The sequence below is a fragment of the Xiphophorus couchianus genome, chromosome 3 (genome assembly GCF_001444195.1).
Source record: "Xiphophorus couchianus chromosome 3, X_couchianus-1.0, whole genome shotgun sequence".
NCBI classification, from domain to species: Eukaryota; Metazoa; Chordata; class Actinopteri; order Cyprinodontiformes; family Poeciliidae; genus Xiphophorus; species Xiphophorus couchianus.
The window spans coordinates 3,832,498-3,846,799 of NC_040230.1; the positions used below are offsets into that span (position 1 = coordinate 3,832,498).

The 14,302-nt window shown below is 33.4% G+C and overlaps 1 protein-coding gene across 4 annotated transcripts; it reads left to right on the forward strand.

Annotated features, from left to right (window-relative positions):
• The first annotated feature begins 1,925 nt into the window (after positions 1-1,925).
• LOC114139103 (asialoglycoprotein receptor 1-like) lies at positions 1,926-13,598 on the forward strand. 4 transcript variants are annotated; one of them, XM_028008765.1, is made up of 8 exons: positions 1,926-2,051; positions 2,747-2,806; positions 3,193-3,261; positions 4,651-4,752; positions 4,956-5,360; positions 5,470-5,633; positions 5,764-5,876; positions 12,294-13,598. In XM_028008765.1, exons 1-8 carry the CDS (start codon positions 1,985-1,987, stop codon positions 12,421-12,423), a joined length of 1,110 nt encoding a protein of 369 aa, XP_027864566.1. In that variant the 5' UTR covers positions 1,926-1,984; the 3' UTR covers positions 12,424-13,598. The 4 variants fall into 4 exon arrangements, with proteins under 4 accessions (XP_027864566.1, XP_027864575.1, XP_027864583.1 ...); XM_028008774.1 differs by lacking the exon at positions 12,294-13,598 and adding an exon at positions 5,953-6,585; XM_028008782.1 differs by lacking the exons at positions 1,926-2,051; positions 2,747-2,806; positions 3,193-3,261; ... (2 more) ...; positions 5,470-5,633; positions 5,764-5,876 and adding exons at positions 8,399-8,513; positions 10,041-10,087; positions 10,178-10,246; ... (2 more) ...; positions 11,766-11,929; positions 12,103-12,215.
• Positions 13,599-14,302: the final 704 nt, after the last annotated feature.

Genomic DNA, 14,302 nt, shown 5'->3' on the forward strand with positions numbered 1-14,302 from the left:
GTTGGGGAAAATATAGACTATATTTGCTTTGCTTTTCCCTTCATGATGGCAATGATATAGTCATTCAATATAGTCAATTAGATTCTTGATTAATATGGGTTGTTGCTATGTTGCTGTTCGGAGTTTTTGTTCAATGTGCCCCTTTTTTAAATTTGAGCCCCTGCCCCTCCAAAGGTCTCTGCACGGCCCTGTTTATTATGCATTGATGCATAATAATTAAACATAAAAAGCAATACTTTCATATCTAACAGAAGTAGGAAGAAACAACGTCATCATCAGAGTTGCAGTAGCAGTATTTCTAAATGAATAATTTGACAACATATCATAAAAAAACTGTACTATGTTTCTTATAGATCTGACATAATGAATGCCTTTGTACTTATATCTTGTTCCAAGAATTGTACCTGTAGATGCTGTTCACAGACATTTGAGTCAACAGAACAAAGACTTGAAACACAAACTGTAGTGAAATAATTGTGTAACAAGTTCCAGAACACGAGACGACATTCTAAGTCAGTACCACTTCCACAATTTCTCTACAGCGTCTGTAACACCTAACTGTTTTTTCTCTGGTCTATTGTTTATTTCTCTTACAACTTCATCAAAATATGGTCAGCTTAATTCTATCCCTTCCACAATTTAATGCAAAACATTAACCAGAAAAGTCCTGCTTTTGGATTTCACAGAAGTGTGTTTGGGGAAGTTTTAACCCTCCTTTTATGTTTGTTTCTGAGGTACAGCAATAATGTCCGTGGGTCAATTTGACCCGGGGAGTGTTTAATCATGCAGTAGTGTCAGAAACCAAAAAAATCCTCCAAAACATGTTTGTATCTGATTATTGACTCCAATCCTAACCATTTCAATCAATATTTGTGCAATGGTGTTTGTTTTTTTTCTCACAAATGAAGGATCAAAGACAACAAGCTACTCATTTACCCATTTGGACATAAAAATGGAATTTACATTTTTTTTATGTCCACTGAAAAAAAAACTAGACACAAAAAACAATAATTTCCTTGAAATTGACCTTTGGCAATTTTTTTATATTACACTTTTCATTTTTTTCAATGGGTGATCTTTATAATTGAACTTGAGACACATATACTGTTCAGGGTCAAATTGACCCGCTGATTAAAATCAAGACAAATGAGTCATGCAGAGACTAAGCTGGATGCCAACTTGCATATGTATTTAGTAAAGCAGTATTTGAAAACAAATATTATGAAGACAATTCTCTCACACACAAATACATACAGTTTCCATGTATGTGTTATTTGTGAACAAAGCTGCAGTTGTGTGCACAAATCAAGTTAAAGGTTATGTAACTTCCCAACTTTCACCTGACATTTATTTGTCATTTGCTGAGTTCTGGGTTGATTTGCATTTGTCACTCACCTTTTTGAGACATTCTCACAAACTACAAGTTAGTATTTATTAACTAAAAAGACATCAAAATTTTCAAGTTACAAATAATCATGTTTTCATCAACTACAGAATCATTCAATAAATCAGATTATTATTGAAAAGTCACCAATTGAAACACATTTTATTGATTAACAATAAAAATATGATTTTTAAAAACATAAACATGAGTATAATGAAAAGTATGTATACATGCTTTTAATCCGACAAACAAAATTCATTGGGACAGATGTATATAAGACAAAAAAATAATAAGAGCAAATTTACCAAACCAAAACTAAAAACAAAAAAAAAAAAACACTGGTCAAAGTTCAGTTCTTCAACCTTTATTTAACCAGGATAAAACTCCTTGAGATCAAAGATTTGTTTTACAGGAGTATCCTGACAACAATACACTTAAACAGTTACAAAACACAGAACTAACACAGTTCTCAGATTCAGACATTGATGCAAACCGCAGAGCAGAAGTATGCAAATCAAGAACAACAAAGGGCAGACCTATAACACAAGGAAACTTTGCCAGTCAACAAGTCGGCTCTAAGTCAACATTAAGGCTGCAGATATGGCAGAGCAGGAACTTTACTATGCTACAGTGGCTATAAAAAGTAAGATAGAGCTTCAACCAAGAGGTAAGTTCATCTTCTGCATAAATTACATATATTCTACACATGTACTCAGTCTCAGCTTTTGCATATGTGATAATTGTGGTGATGTGAGAAGTCTTTCCAAGCAAAAACTTATTTTTGGCCTCAGATCTACTAAATAAAATTAGTTTTGAGCCACAAAACTTTCATAATCTTTTGAATAAAAGATAATTTATCAAGTTTTAAATTACACATATATTTTATGGGGTTGCTAAACAAAAAAAACCCATAAAAACAAAATATATCTGCTATATTGGTTATAAAACATATGAAGCATAAACTTTTATAGAATGACAGGATTTCACTCATTCAAATGTTTGAAATGCTTGGCAGCCAAGCGGCTCAGTTGGTAGAGCAGGTTCACCGTGTGCAGAGGCTGTAGTCCCCAATTCTGTTGTCTCTGGGTTCGACTCCCGGTCTCAGACTCTCCCTCTTTCTTGTCATATTACTGTTCATTAGGATCCACTAGTGCCAAAAATAGGTTTGAAATGATCATTCTTCTCATTCCATATCTCTTGAAAGAAATAGAAAAATATTCATTGTTTATAACTTTCCAACACTGGAGATAATATAATTCATTCATTCATAATGAATTACATTATATGTATGTCTTGTTCTCTACATCATGTATGTTTTAAAGACTAAATGCTGTTAAACTTATGGATCTTCTAACTTGTCAGTTACAAATGAGAATGAGACCGAGTATGATGAAGTAAAGGTGAACAAAGAACCACCTCAGGGTAAGTTAAACAAATCCACATACTTAAGCAGAGTATGTGTTTCTCTTTCTCCTTTCTTTATATGGTTAAACACATTGTTACATTAAGAAGATGAATAAGCAAAGCAATGCTGAAATGTGACACATTCAATAACTTTATATCACTTTCTTTAGACCTGAGGAACCCTTTTAGGTAAAATAAATGGTGTCCCATGAAACAAACCTCATTTTCTGAAAAGATCAGGTCAAAATTTTAAAACTGTAAAAGTTTTAATGGAAATTGTAAAAGTATTTATCTTTTATGAAATAGAAATTCTCTTGAAAGATAGGTTTAAGTTTCAGCAAATCAATTCTTCAAGATTTAGAAATGTGTTGTGATAAAACAAGATCATATTTCAATCTTTTTAGCTAAAACAGTGAAAGAAGCTGAAGTGGAGGAGCAGAATGAATGTGTTCAACGAACACCTGACCAAACAGGTATGTTTATAAAAAAAAGAGGAAAGAACAATATATTAGTAAAGTTTCCATTTAATGGGCAACATTTTTGTAGTTTATGTTACATATATATCTGTATAGAAAATGGGGTGGTTGAGGTTTTCTGCACTGGTTTTGATTTTCTCCAATTCATTTGGAAAAATTCTATCCAAGACAGAAGCAATAGTCAAATTATTTGTTATAAAACTGGTGCATCCTTGACAAATGCAGTCATTCTGTTATTGTGTTATAAAACAACTTCAAATTTAATTTTAGCTAAAACAATGGAAAAATCGGATGTGGAGAAGCAAAATGAGTGTGTTCAGAAAACTCATGACACAACTGGTAAAATTATAAAAAAAAGAGGAAAACAATTTATTATTATAAAATTAGCACCAGTTTTTCAATTTGTGTTAAAATCTTTATTTCAGAGAAAACGGATTGGGAAGGCAACTTAGCTGTTTGTTTGTTTTTTACCCAATGGATATGGAAAATTTGTAGCAGCAATAGATTTACTACAAGACTTGGTGCGTTCTTACTAAAACATACAGTTAGATATGTGGTTATCTTAAGAACACTTACAGGATTCCAGTTTTTTGTTATTTTTTAGAATGATACAAATTGATTGAGCCTGTTTCAAGTCTGTCATTTATGTTCTGTGTTGATAGATTATTCATCAAAAAATCTACATAAGTGTCCAGTTATTCAATAAAGTATCTTTACATCTGTAAATATTACTACTACTAAAATTATTTACATTTCCAACCAGTTCATGTTTAAGCTAACAAGATGTAATATTAAGGCTTTATTGTAGCAAAAGTCCTTATTTTAATCTGTGGGGGAAGCTAAAGATTATGTAGTGATGTGTCAGTATGACAAGCAAAATACAAATAATTATGAGATAAAATCAAAATTTCCACTATACTGTTCAATGTTTCTTCTGCTATTTAAATGTTTTTGTGGTAAAATTTACATAGTTTATGGAATGCATGTTTAAGTACATGGACTAACACACTGATGGAGGTCATTAGTTTATTTGATTAAATATGCCGACATTCCATAGTCAAATATATTTAATAATTCTGATTGGTCAGAAATCCAGAGTAAAAATGAGCAGGATGAACCAGAAAGTACCGTACTGCAATGATAGGGGGCAGTGTTTCACAAAATGGTTGAGAGGTGCACATAAGTACATCAACATTGAAAAGGCTGAAAACACACAGAATAAAACCTTCCTAGGATGACTCTAATTAATATTGATGTAAAAGACAGTCTTTTTCTTCTTGATGCTGAAGCAAAAAAGATTATATTTATATTTACTACAGACAAACAGGGGAGGAAAAGAGTTGTTCCTGGTTTTAAAGTTTCTTTTCCTTTCTTTATTTCTACCAGTCAAGGAAGCAGAAAGATTTTGCCGCTATCAGCAGCTGTGTTGCTGCTTTGGGACTCTCTGTGTCATTTTGGTGCTCAGCGTCATTGGAGTTTGGGTTTATTGTGAGTAAGAATGCCACTAATGATGTGACCAATACACAACCTTAGATACAGTTTTCTAATAATATTTTAGGAGCAAACGTTTGTTTATCCTGAAGTTAAATAGAACATATAATTCAGTTCTAAAACACAAACAACAAATTAAAATGAAAGAGTTACATTGATGGGGTTTTTTTTATTTTAATTTATTATTTCTGTTGCAACAGTTCGTGTGAGCACTGCAAGTGAGCTGAACCAGCTGAAATCATCCCAGAAGGTTCTGCTGGAGGAGAATCAGAACCTGACCAACCTCAACAACAAACTCAGTTCAGATTATAAAAATCTAACGATTCAGTTTGACAACTTGACTACGGCTTCTATCACCTTAAAAAACAACATCACCACGCTGGCTGTAGAAAACTACAACCTGACTGTAGCGACTACAATGTTAACAAAAAACATCACCACACTGACAACAGAAAACCGCAACCTGACAACAATTAATGAGGAGCTGAGGAAAGACAAGAAAAACCTCACAGAACTGATAAAAAACATGGAGGAAACCTGGAACGAGCTCAATGTCAGTCGAGCTCAGTGGAGCATTGATGCATACTGTCCTAAAAAAAATGGTGGTATGTTCATATTTTAGACCAACAGTTTGTGCTGAACTACTTTGTCATGTTCAAAAAATAATAATGATATTATGTAAACATATTTATTAATGGAATATTTTTATTTAAGGGAGAAATTGCACTTATTGCCCGAGTGGCTGGAATTACAACCTTTCCAGCTGTTATGCTTATAATGATGCTAAACCTTCTGATCAACGAAACTGGGAAGGTGCACGAGAAGACTGCAAAACGAAGAAATCAGATCTGACTGTTGTGTCTAACAATGCAGAAAAGGTAATGGAAGAACAATTTTAATTGATTAAAAATGTACACTGACTGAGAAAGTTGTAACCTCAATAATTTTGAGTGTTTAGTAAAGTTTTCAGTCAACATATAAATAGAACTCTCTGTTCTAATTCCTCAGGATTATGTCAAAACACAAAGTCCTGCTACAGGGGGCATTACTGGATTCTGGATTGGTCTCAGAGCTGTAGAAGGGAAATGGAAATGGCTCGATGGAAGTGATCTGACCAATCAGTGAGAAACACATTGTTTATTAAGCTTTGTATGAAACAAATCCATCAGCCTTGATTTAACTGATGTTTTTCCTTAGAGCCTGGATACAACAGCCTGCCACTGATGGTAAATGTGTAACTTCTCTCCAGAACCGAGAATGGACATCAGTGAACTGTACTGAAAGAAATGCCTGGATCTGTGAGAAGAAGGCTTTATCTGTTTAAACATGAAATGTTCAGGTTTTTGACAAGCTGTTTGGAAAACCTTATTCAAGTCTTATGCAATTTTCTGGTTTAGCTTTTTTAAAAGCTCTTTTTAAAAGGTTTTACAAGTTTCAAATGTTTTCCTGATGATTTGTCTGAAGTTGTAAATTTAAAGTTTATCAACAAATTCAAAAGCCAGACAAAATGACATTTACAGTTGCTGAACTTTTTACTGACAGTTTTTGTAGAAACTTCCTAAAGTCAACGCTTCAGCATAACTTTAGGATTCCCACTGCCTGTGAATCATTCTTCAATAGTTAAGATCATTTGTATATACTGTATAACTATTACATAAGTTATTTTGTGCAATCTATTACACAGAATAACACAATTGTTATTTTTAAAGATGTGAATAAAAAACATGTCTGCCATTTTTCTTTCTGCCAATTTGTCCCATCATATAGCTTATCAAACATTTGTGATGCCTGATTTTGATTAAGAACTCCAATAAATCTCTTCATATTAAAGCAAACAAACTGACTTTGGAAGTGAATCTTTAAGTTATCATGTTCCCTTCAATTGATGCAGATTTCTGGTGTAGATCATATTATTGCCTTTTCATATTACTGTAGCTTTAAAACATTACAGATAGGAAATAGAAGAAGTACACAAGACTGAGAGGAAGCTCACTATAGCACTGTGGTATTATGTTGTGGTCATGTTGTGGTCTGTCTAGACCACAACATGAAGATTATGCCTCCTTGTCTGACCTCAAGCAGCCATAACACTCGGTTGTACAATTTTACAGTGATGTATTTACAAGATTTTAGTTTACATTGGATTTTAGCACTGAAAATGAGTTATCTGTAACTTTTGGGTGAACTTTATGCCTACAACAATAAGCAAAAGTAATCTAAAGTACCAAGCAGACTGAAATATTCAAAAGTGTGGCTGGTTAAGATGAGCGGAGGAAAAGGATGAATGGTGTGTGGCAGTGTCATCTTATACGTCTCCTCTGCTTAGATAACCAGTCCATACTGGTTGTCCTGAGTCCAACAATCATGATTTACATATTCAAAACAATGCAGCACCTAACAACAGCAGTTGTAGCACCCCAACAATTATACATTGCCCTAAATGTTTATGAGAAAGTCGCTAAAAACTAAACATTACCCTTATTCTTTTTGTAATTTACCTACAAGTTAAAAACTGTGACCAACTGAGTAAAAAACACTGATGGATTGATTGATCCAACATGAACGTCAAAGCTCTGTAACTTCCAACTGCCACCATTTTGAACTGTAATACCTGTCATAAATACGTTAATATTTCAGTGATCCTTCATTTTTTCATGCTATATTAGATTTGTAAGTGAATAATTCACCCTGCACCAGTCATTATTTCCCTATATGTTTACCAAATAATGCATTACAGACATTGTCATCAAGAAACAACATTTTAATGCAGGTGAACTGTCGCTGTTTTTGCTTCTTGTAATGTCACATCACATTTCCCTCTCTGATGAAAATCTTGCTCCACTAAAATGAGCAAAAGGTTGATGTAACACCCCCACTCTGATTTGGTATTTATTTGACATTTACTTTAGAGATCCTGGGTTGAGCTGTATTTGTCCATCTTTATTTTATTTTTTTTGTCATTTTCACCATGTACAAGTTAGTATTCTATTAGGAATTTAAAACACATTGAAATTTCAAGTTACAAATTAGCATTTTAAAAAAAAAAAAAACACTGCAAAAACACAACATCTTACCAAGTATTCTGGACTAGTTTCAAGTGCAATTATATCAGTACACTTGAAATAAGACAAAATTGACTCATAAATAACCTTTCAGCAAGACATTTGAGTTTGTTTCAAGTCAATAATTTGTTAATATTGGGGATAAAGTATTAGCTCCACAGACAGATTAGTTTATAACAAGACATTTTTCCCACATTAAAGGTGAAACAATCTGCCAGAAGAAATAGAACTTTTTCATCAATATTAAGAATTTATTTACCTAAAACAAGCTCCTATATCTTGCAGAAAAGTTACTTATGAGTCAGTTTTGCCTTGTTTCAATAGCACTAAGATATTTGCACTAAAAATTTGACTAAAAATGCTTGATTTTGTGTTTTTGTAGTGCATTTATACTTAATTATTCTTTACAACAAACAAGAAAAGCAAAGACCCATTAAAACAAATCAACACTGGCCAAAGATTAGTGAATTTAGGCGTTGACCCAAATAAAAAAGCAGAAGTATGCAAACCAAGAGCAATAAAAGGAAACACCAACAGAGGAAACATCTACCCCTTTCTTTTACATCTCATTTGAGTTCTGATCCAGTCTGCGAGTCAAATCAAGATCAACATTAAGGCTGTAAATATGGCAGAGGATGAGGTGAGCTATGCTTCAGTGGCCATCAAAAGTAAGAAGCAGCACCAATCACAAGGTAAGTTCATCTGATTCTGTATAAATTAAGCATATTCTCCAACAGTTTAACTCAGTCTGCATCTTTCCGTACGCCAGGGGTGTTCAGACCTTTTGTCACATGAGTCAAAAGTACTCACAGGTCAAGGAAATTATTTTTGAAAATGTAACATCCCCCAAAATTATATAGAGAACTTATTTATCTGTGGTGGCATCATCCATCTCCTTTGGTGTAGATATGTTTATTTACAGTTAAGAGGTAGCAGTTATGTTCATCAGGAAGACAAGCTCTGTCTGAGCATGGCCTCCTTACCCAGTTTAAATGAGAAACCTTTGCTAAAATAAATCTGTTGCTGAACTGGAGAGCAGTTAGACTTTCTGAGCATCACAGCTCCCAACAAACTCAGATCCATGCACACAGTCACATATTGTACATTTTTTAATGAAAATGTTCAGTTACACATTTATTTTCATCTGAATATGATATATTTAATACCTGTACAGTTTTCTTCTATGGTTTAAGTTTTTGCTAACTGTAGAGTCATTTATTCCTATTTTTTCTGTTTATTATGACCTACTGCTGTCCTTTTTTCACATTGTGGCAAAAAAAGGTAGTTCTAATGTATCTATTTCATTCCTTTTTACCAGTTAGGCAGTAAATTAAGAATACAATATTTTTTATCAAACAAAAAAGCCTTTCTTTTTTCAAAATGTTGATCTTGGTCAAGAAATGGCTCAGATATCCCCTCATTAACAACCAGAAGTTCAATCTGGAGAGACTCAGACGGAGATAAGAAGACAATTAGAAGAGTTTATTGACAAACAGAATTTAAAGTCTTTGGCGCTCGGGCCCCGGCTGGGGATAACGGTTATCGCAGCGTTAGCGATAGGCTTCAGATGAGCATCCCCGATGCTGTTAGGAACGTCATCCCCCAGGGCCCGGCACTGGTGGTGGAGGTTGAAGAAGGGTGCGGGCCTCAGGACCGGGCGAATGGAGGAGAAGGGGTGGTGGTGGGTTGAGCTCGGCTGGAGAGCGAAGGACGCCATGAATGAAGGTCCTTATCAGCTGGGACTTGGTCGATGATTGGACATGACGTGGCTTGGTCCGGCGTTGATAGGTCGACGATTGTGGGCAGGTCGCTTCAATTAATGGGTCCCGGTGGGGATGAAAGAGTCTTCCAGTTTGAATTTGCGCCTAGGCTTCATATTATTAATATATTCAAGTTCCACTTCAATTTGAATTTCTTGAACATTTATCCAAAAAAATTTTTGACCTTGAAATAAATTGATTAGCATATTAGAAATAATATTGATTAGTTAGTGTTTTAGTTGTGCTGATTATTTTTAATGTGTTGCTTTCTAGTACAGTAAATGACCCAGTTCTGCATTTCATGTGTGATTGGGGAAACTATGACATACATTTTCTAAATTGTGTTGCACCGTATATTTTGACAGGTTATTTTATTAAAAGACAAAATAGCAGAGAATGAACTATTTCTGTACATTACATATGTTTGACTAAATGTATTTAAACTCACTGATCTTTCAGGTAGAAATGAGGAAGAGACTGTATATGACGAAGTTAAGGTGAATAAAGAGGGTAAGTATGAAATAGTAAAGATTTTTAAGTTTAACCATAACAAGCCTTAGAAAGTTCTTATAAAGTTACTTCAAATTTCAACCTTTTCAGTTAAAGCAGTGGATGATGCTGAAGTGGAGAACCAGAATGAAAGTGTTCAGCAAACTCTTGACACAAAGGGTAAGTTTACAGAAAAAGAAAGATATATAATATTAAAGTTCTCATTATTTGCCCCAATTCTAAGGACAAATCAATATCATGCGGAAACGTGTAAAATGCTGGTTAGCTAATATTTGAATTCTTTTTTGATGTTTCCATTTTTTGAAGATAAAAGAGAGGACAACTTGTTCTCCTTTTACACTGACTTTGAGAGATTTCTTTGAAATAAAAAAAAATCTTAATGAAAATAATTTCAACCTTTAATATTCCAAGTTGTTAATGCTTTTTTGTATTGAAAATTTAAAAGCAATCATGATCCAACACTATGGCATTTGCGCTGTTGCTTCAAATCCATATATAAGTCATTGTTTTCTTGGACAAGACACTTCATCTGCTTTGCCTGCAGATTTTATGGCAACCTTGCTCCTATCATTTAGCTGCAGGGCAGCTGTGACATAATGATGAATGTATAGCCCCGCTTTGGAGTTCTCTTGACTGGATAAAGTGCCATTGCAAGTACAGGCTATATATTAGTATTAGAGAGTAGTTTTTCTTTTTGGTAATAAAGTTAAAATACTTTATCTCCAGCTACAGACAGACAGAAAGAAAAATAGAGGCTTCTGTCTGTTTAGATTTTTAAGTTCATCTTTGTTGTTTCAATCTCTGTAGGACTTCTGCCAGACAAGGCGGCAGAAAGATGTCGCCGCCATCAGCAGCTGTGTTGCTGCTTTGGGATTCTGTGTGTCATTTTGGTGCTGAGTGTCATTGGAATCTGTGTTTATTGTAAGTATACAAAACTAAATGGCCATGAATATAACTTCTGGACATTTGATATGGTCTTTCTTATAACTTTGTTAGTTTATAAGAGTTCAATCTTGAACAAAAAAAAATTTTAATGGTGCTGAATCGTCTATTTCAGCAAGCTGGATTATTGGTTCAGATGGTGAATAATTTAAAGATGAGGGTCTTACCTCTAAAGATTCTCACCTTTATATGATTATAGATATGTCATGTTTATCTTTTTTTAAAAGGTTGTTTATATTGAAACTGAGTAGAAAGCAAGATTCAACTCTAAAATATTTTTTTTATGAAGCAAATTTCATTTTTTAGTTACAACAGTTCGTGAGAGCACTCCAAATGAGCTGATCCAGCTGATGTCAACCCAAAAGGAAAAAATCCAAAACCTGACTGACCTCAACAACAAACTCAGTTCAGACAATGCCAACCTGACTTCGGTTTCCATGGAATTAAAAAACAACATCACCACACTGACAGCAGAGAAGCACAACCTGACGTCGCTTAATGAGGAGCTGATGAAACAAAACAAAAACCTCACAGAAATAATAAAAAACATGACGGAAACCTGGAACGAGCTCAATGTCAGTCGAGCTCAGTGGAGCATTGATGAGTACTGTCCTAAACAAAATGGTGGTATGTTCATATTTTAGACCAACAGTTTGTGCTGAACTACTTTATCATGTTCAAAAAATAATAATGATATTATGTAAACATATTTATTAATGGAATATTTACATTTTAGGGAGAAGTTGCACTTCTTGCCAAGATGGCTGGAATTACCAACTTTCCAGCTGTTATGCTTATAATGATGCTAAACCTTCTGATCAACGAAACTGGGAAGGTGCACGAGAAGACTGCAGAAGCAAAATATCAGATCTCACGGTTGTGTATGATCAGACTGAAAAGGTAATTGAGGAACTGTGGAACAGCTTTAATAGATTAAAATGTACACTGATTTAAAAAAAAAGAAAGAAAAAGAAATCTCACCCCTAATAATTCTGGGTGTTTAATTTTCAGTGAGTATAAAAGCAGAGAGTCATGTAAAGGTTTACTTTTGTCTGATTTTATGTTGTTCTCAGGATTATGTCAATACAATTAGTCCTGATTCAGGTGGCGTTAAAGGATACTGGATTGGTCTCAGAGCTGTAGAGGGGAAATGGAAATGGACCGATGGAAGTGATCTGACCAATCAGTGAGAGACACATTATTTCTTAAGCTTTGTATAAAACAAATCCATCAGCTTTGATCTAACAAAATTTTTTTTTCTTAGAACCTGGATACAACAGCAAAATGCCACTGATGGTTACTGTGTAACTTCTCTTAAAGACCAACGTTGGAAAACGGTGAACTGTAATGAAACAAACGCATGGATCTGTGAGAAGAAGACTTTATCTGTTTAAAACATCAAGGATCCAGATTGAGAGCAGTTATCTGGAAAGCCCTACATTCAAATAAGTTCAAAGTGGACAAAGTTTGTAATTGAAAGGTTTGGTGTTTTTGCAACAAAATCAAAACTTAAGGTTTATGTATGCTTCTCATATTTATTATTTACATATGTAGAAATTTAAAATGATAGCCTGATTAGAAAGTTTAAGTGGAACACATTAACTGTTCATATGAAAAAGTTTGGAGTTCTTTACTTCTAAAGATTAGTAAGATGCATAACAAAAACATAACAGACTCAGTTTTATGTTTCCTTAAATTTTCATTAATTATAGTTTTTGAAGGGATTTTATATTACTCTAAGGGAAGTCTATTTTGTGGTTAACTTTCTTGGATCTACATATTTAGATGCAGTTGCTTGTTCAAAGAGATCATACAGAATACAATGTCACTTTGCTCATTAAAATCTGTTAAGCCTTATATTATTCCTCAGTTGCACAAAGATGATCATAATTTGTCTATTTTACAGGAAATGCCTTTGGAATTAATACTTTCTCTTTATCATGTTCTCCTGAGTTGATTCAGGTTTCTGCTGTAGATCAATGTCTGTGTATTCGCTTAGCTTTAACAAGTTACAGATAGATAGAAGTGCAGAAGCTTGTGAAGAAGTTGCTGACACACTGTGGAGTTTTGTATAGTTTCCATAAAATAACACCTCAGTAGTTAAAAATATATATTTAAAAATAGTTATTTGACCAAACAGAATTTAATCAGAGTAATTATTCATAAATTATATCGACATACATAAAGCCTATTTAAAGTCATATTTGTTTGCAGGAAAACAAATTAAAGAAAGGTGTAGAGATCAGAAAATATTTGTCAATTTTACTGTTTTATATTAAATGTTAAGTAGAGCAAACAAAATGCCCAGTTTAAAAATGTATGAAGAAAACTGATCCATATTTAAAATATAAATTATCTGGTATTTTATGCAAAATGAAATTCAAATATTTAAGCTAATAGATCAGAGCAAACCTACTATTTCATGAGTAGTATCAGAAAGTCAGTTAAATGTGATAACAAAACTTGTAAATATTGATTATATTAAAAAATCCAGAAGGTTTACTCAATTACTTTCAACATGTTTGTCAGTGTATATTTTAAAATCGATTATTTTGAAAAAAAAAAAAAACATGCAATATTTCATGCTACTACAATTGTAACAGTGAGTGTTATGTCTCTACCAAATTTGTATATCCAAATAAAATATTTCCCTAATTTTTCTTTGCAAAATGGGTTAAATTTAATTTTGATGGACAGAAGACAGCTTTGAACATCTGGACAACAGGTAAAAGCAACAACAAAACAGTGTTTCAAGGTATTATTATTCTAGTGAAATGCATCATGTTAACTCCTACATGACCAGGTTTTGGCTCAGTTCACCAAAGAAGAAACCTGAATGCTCTCAGTGCTGTCTGAACAATGTCAGGATTGTACTGTTTCACCTGCAGTTTAATTATTTAAATCAATTAATAATGACAACCTCTGGCAGTAGATTTTGTTTACTCTAAACTTTGACAAGTCGACTTTACTTTAAAAAATCTTGGAAATCGATTCCCTTGAAAAATGTGACCAAGTTTAACTACTATTCTTACGTTTTGTTTACTTAAGACCTTGTTGTATGAACTTAATTGTGTAAAGTTAATTTAACTTAGTTTAGTGAAGTTGTTTCAACTTAGAAATAGCAAGTAAATTATGCTCTTCTTAACTCAACTACATCAAGTTAGTCCAACTTACATGAACAGTACGGTTTACTTAGCAGAATCTAGGAAACTGATTGCCTTCAACATTTTATTTTAACAAAATTATATACTTAGCATAACATAACAGTCAATA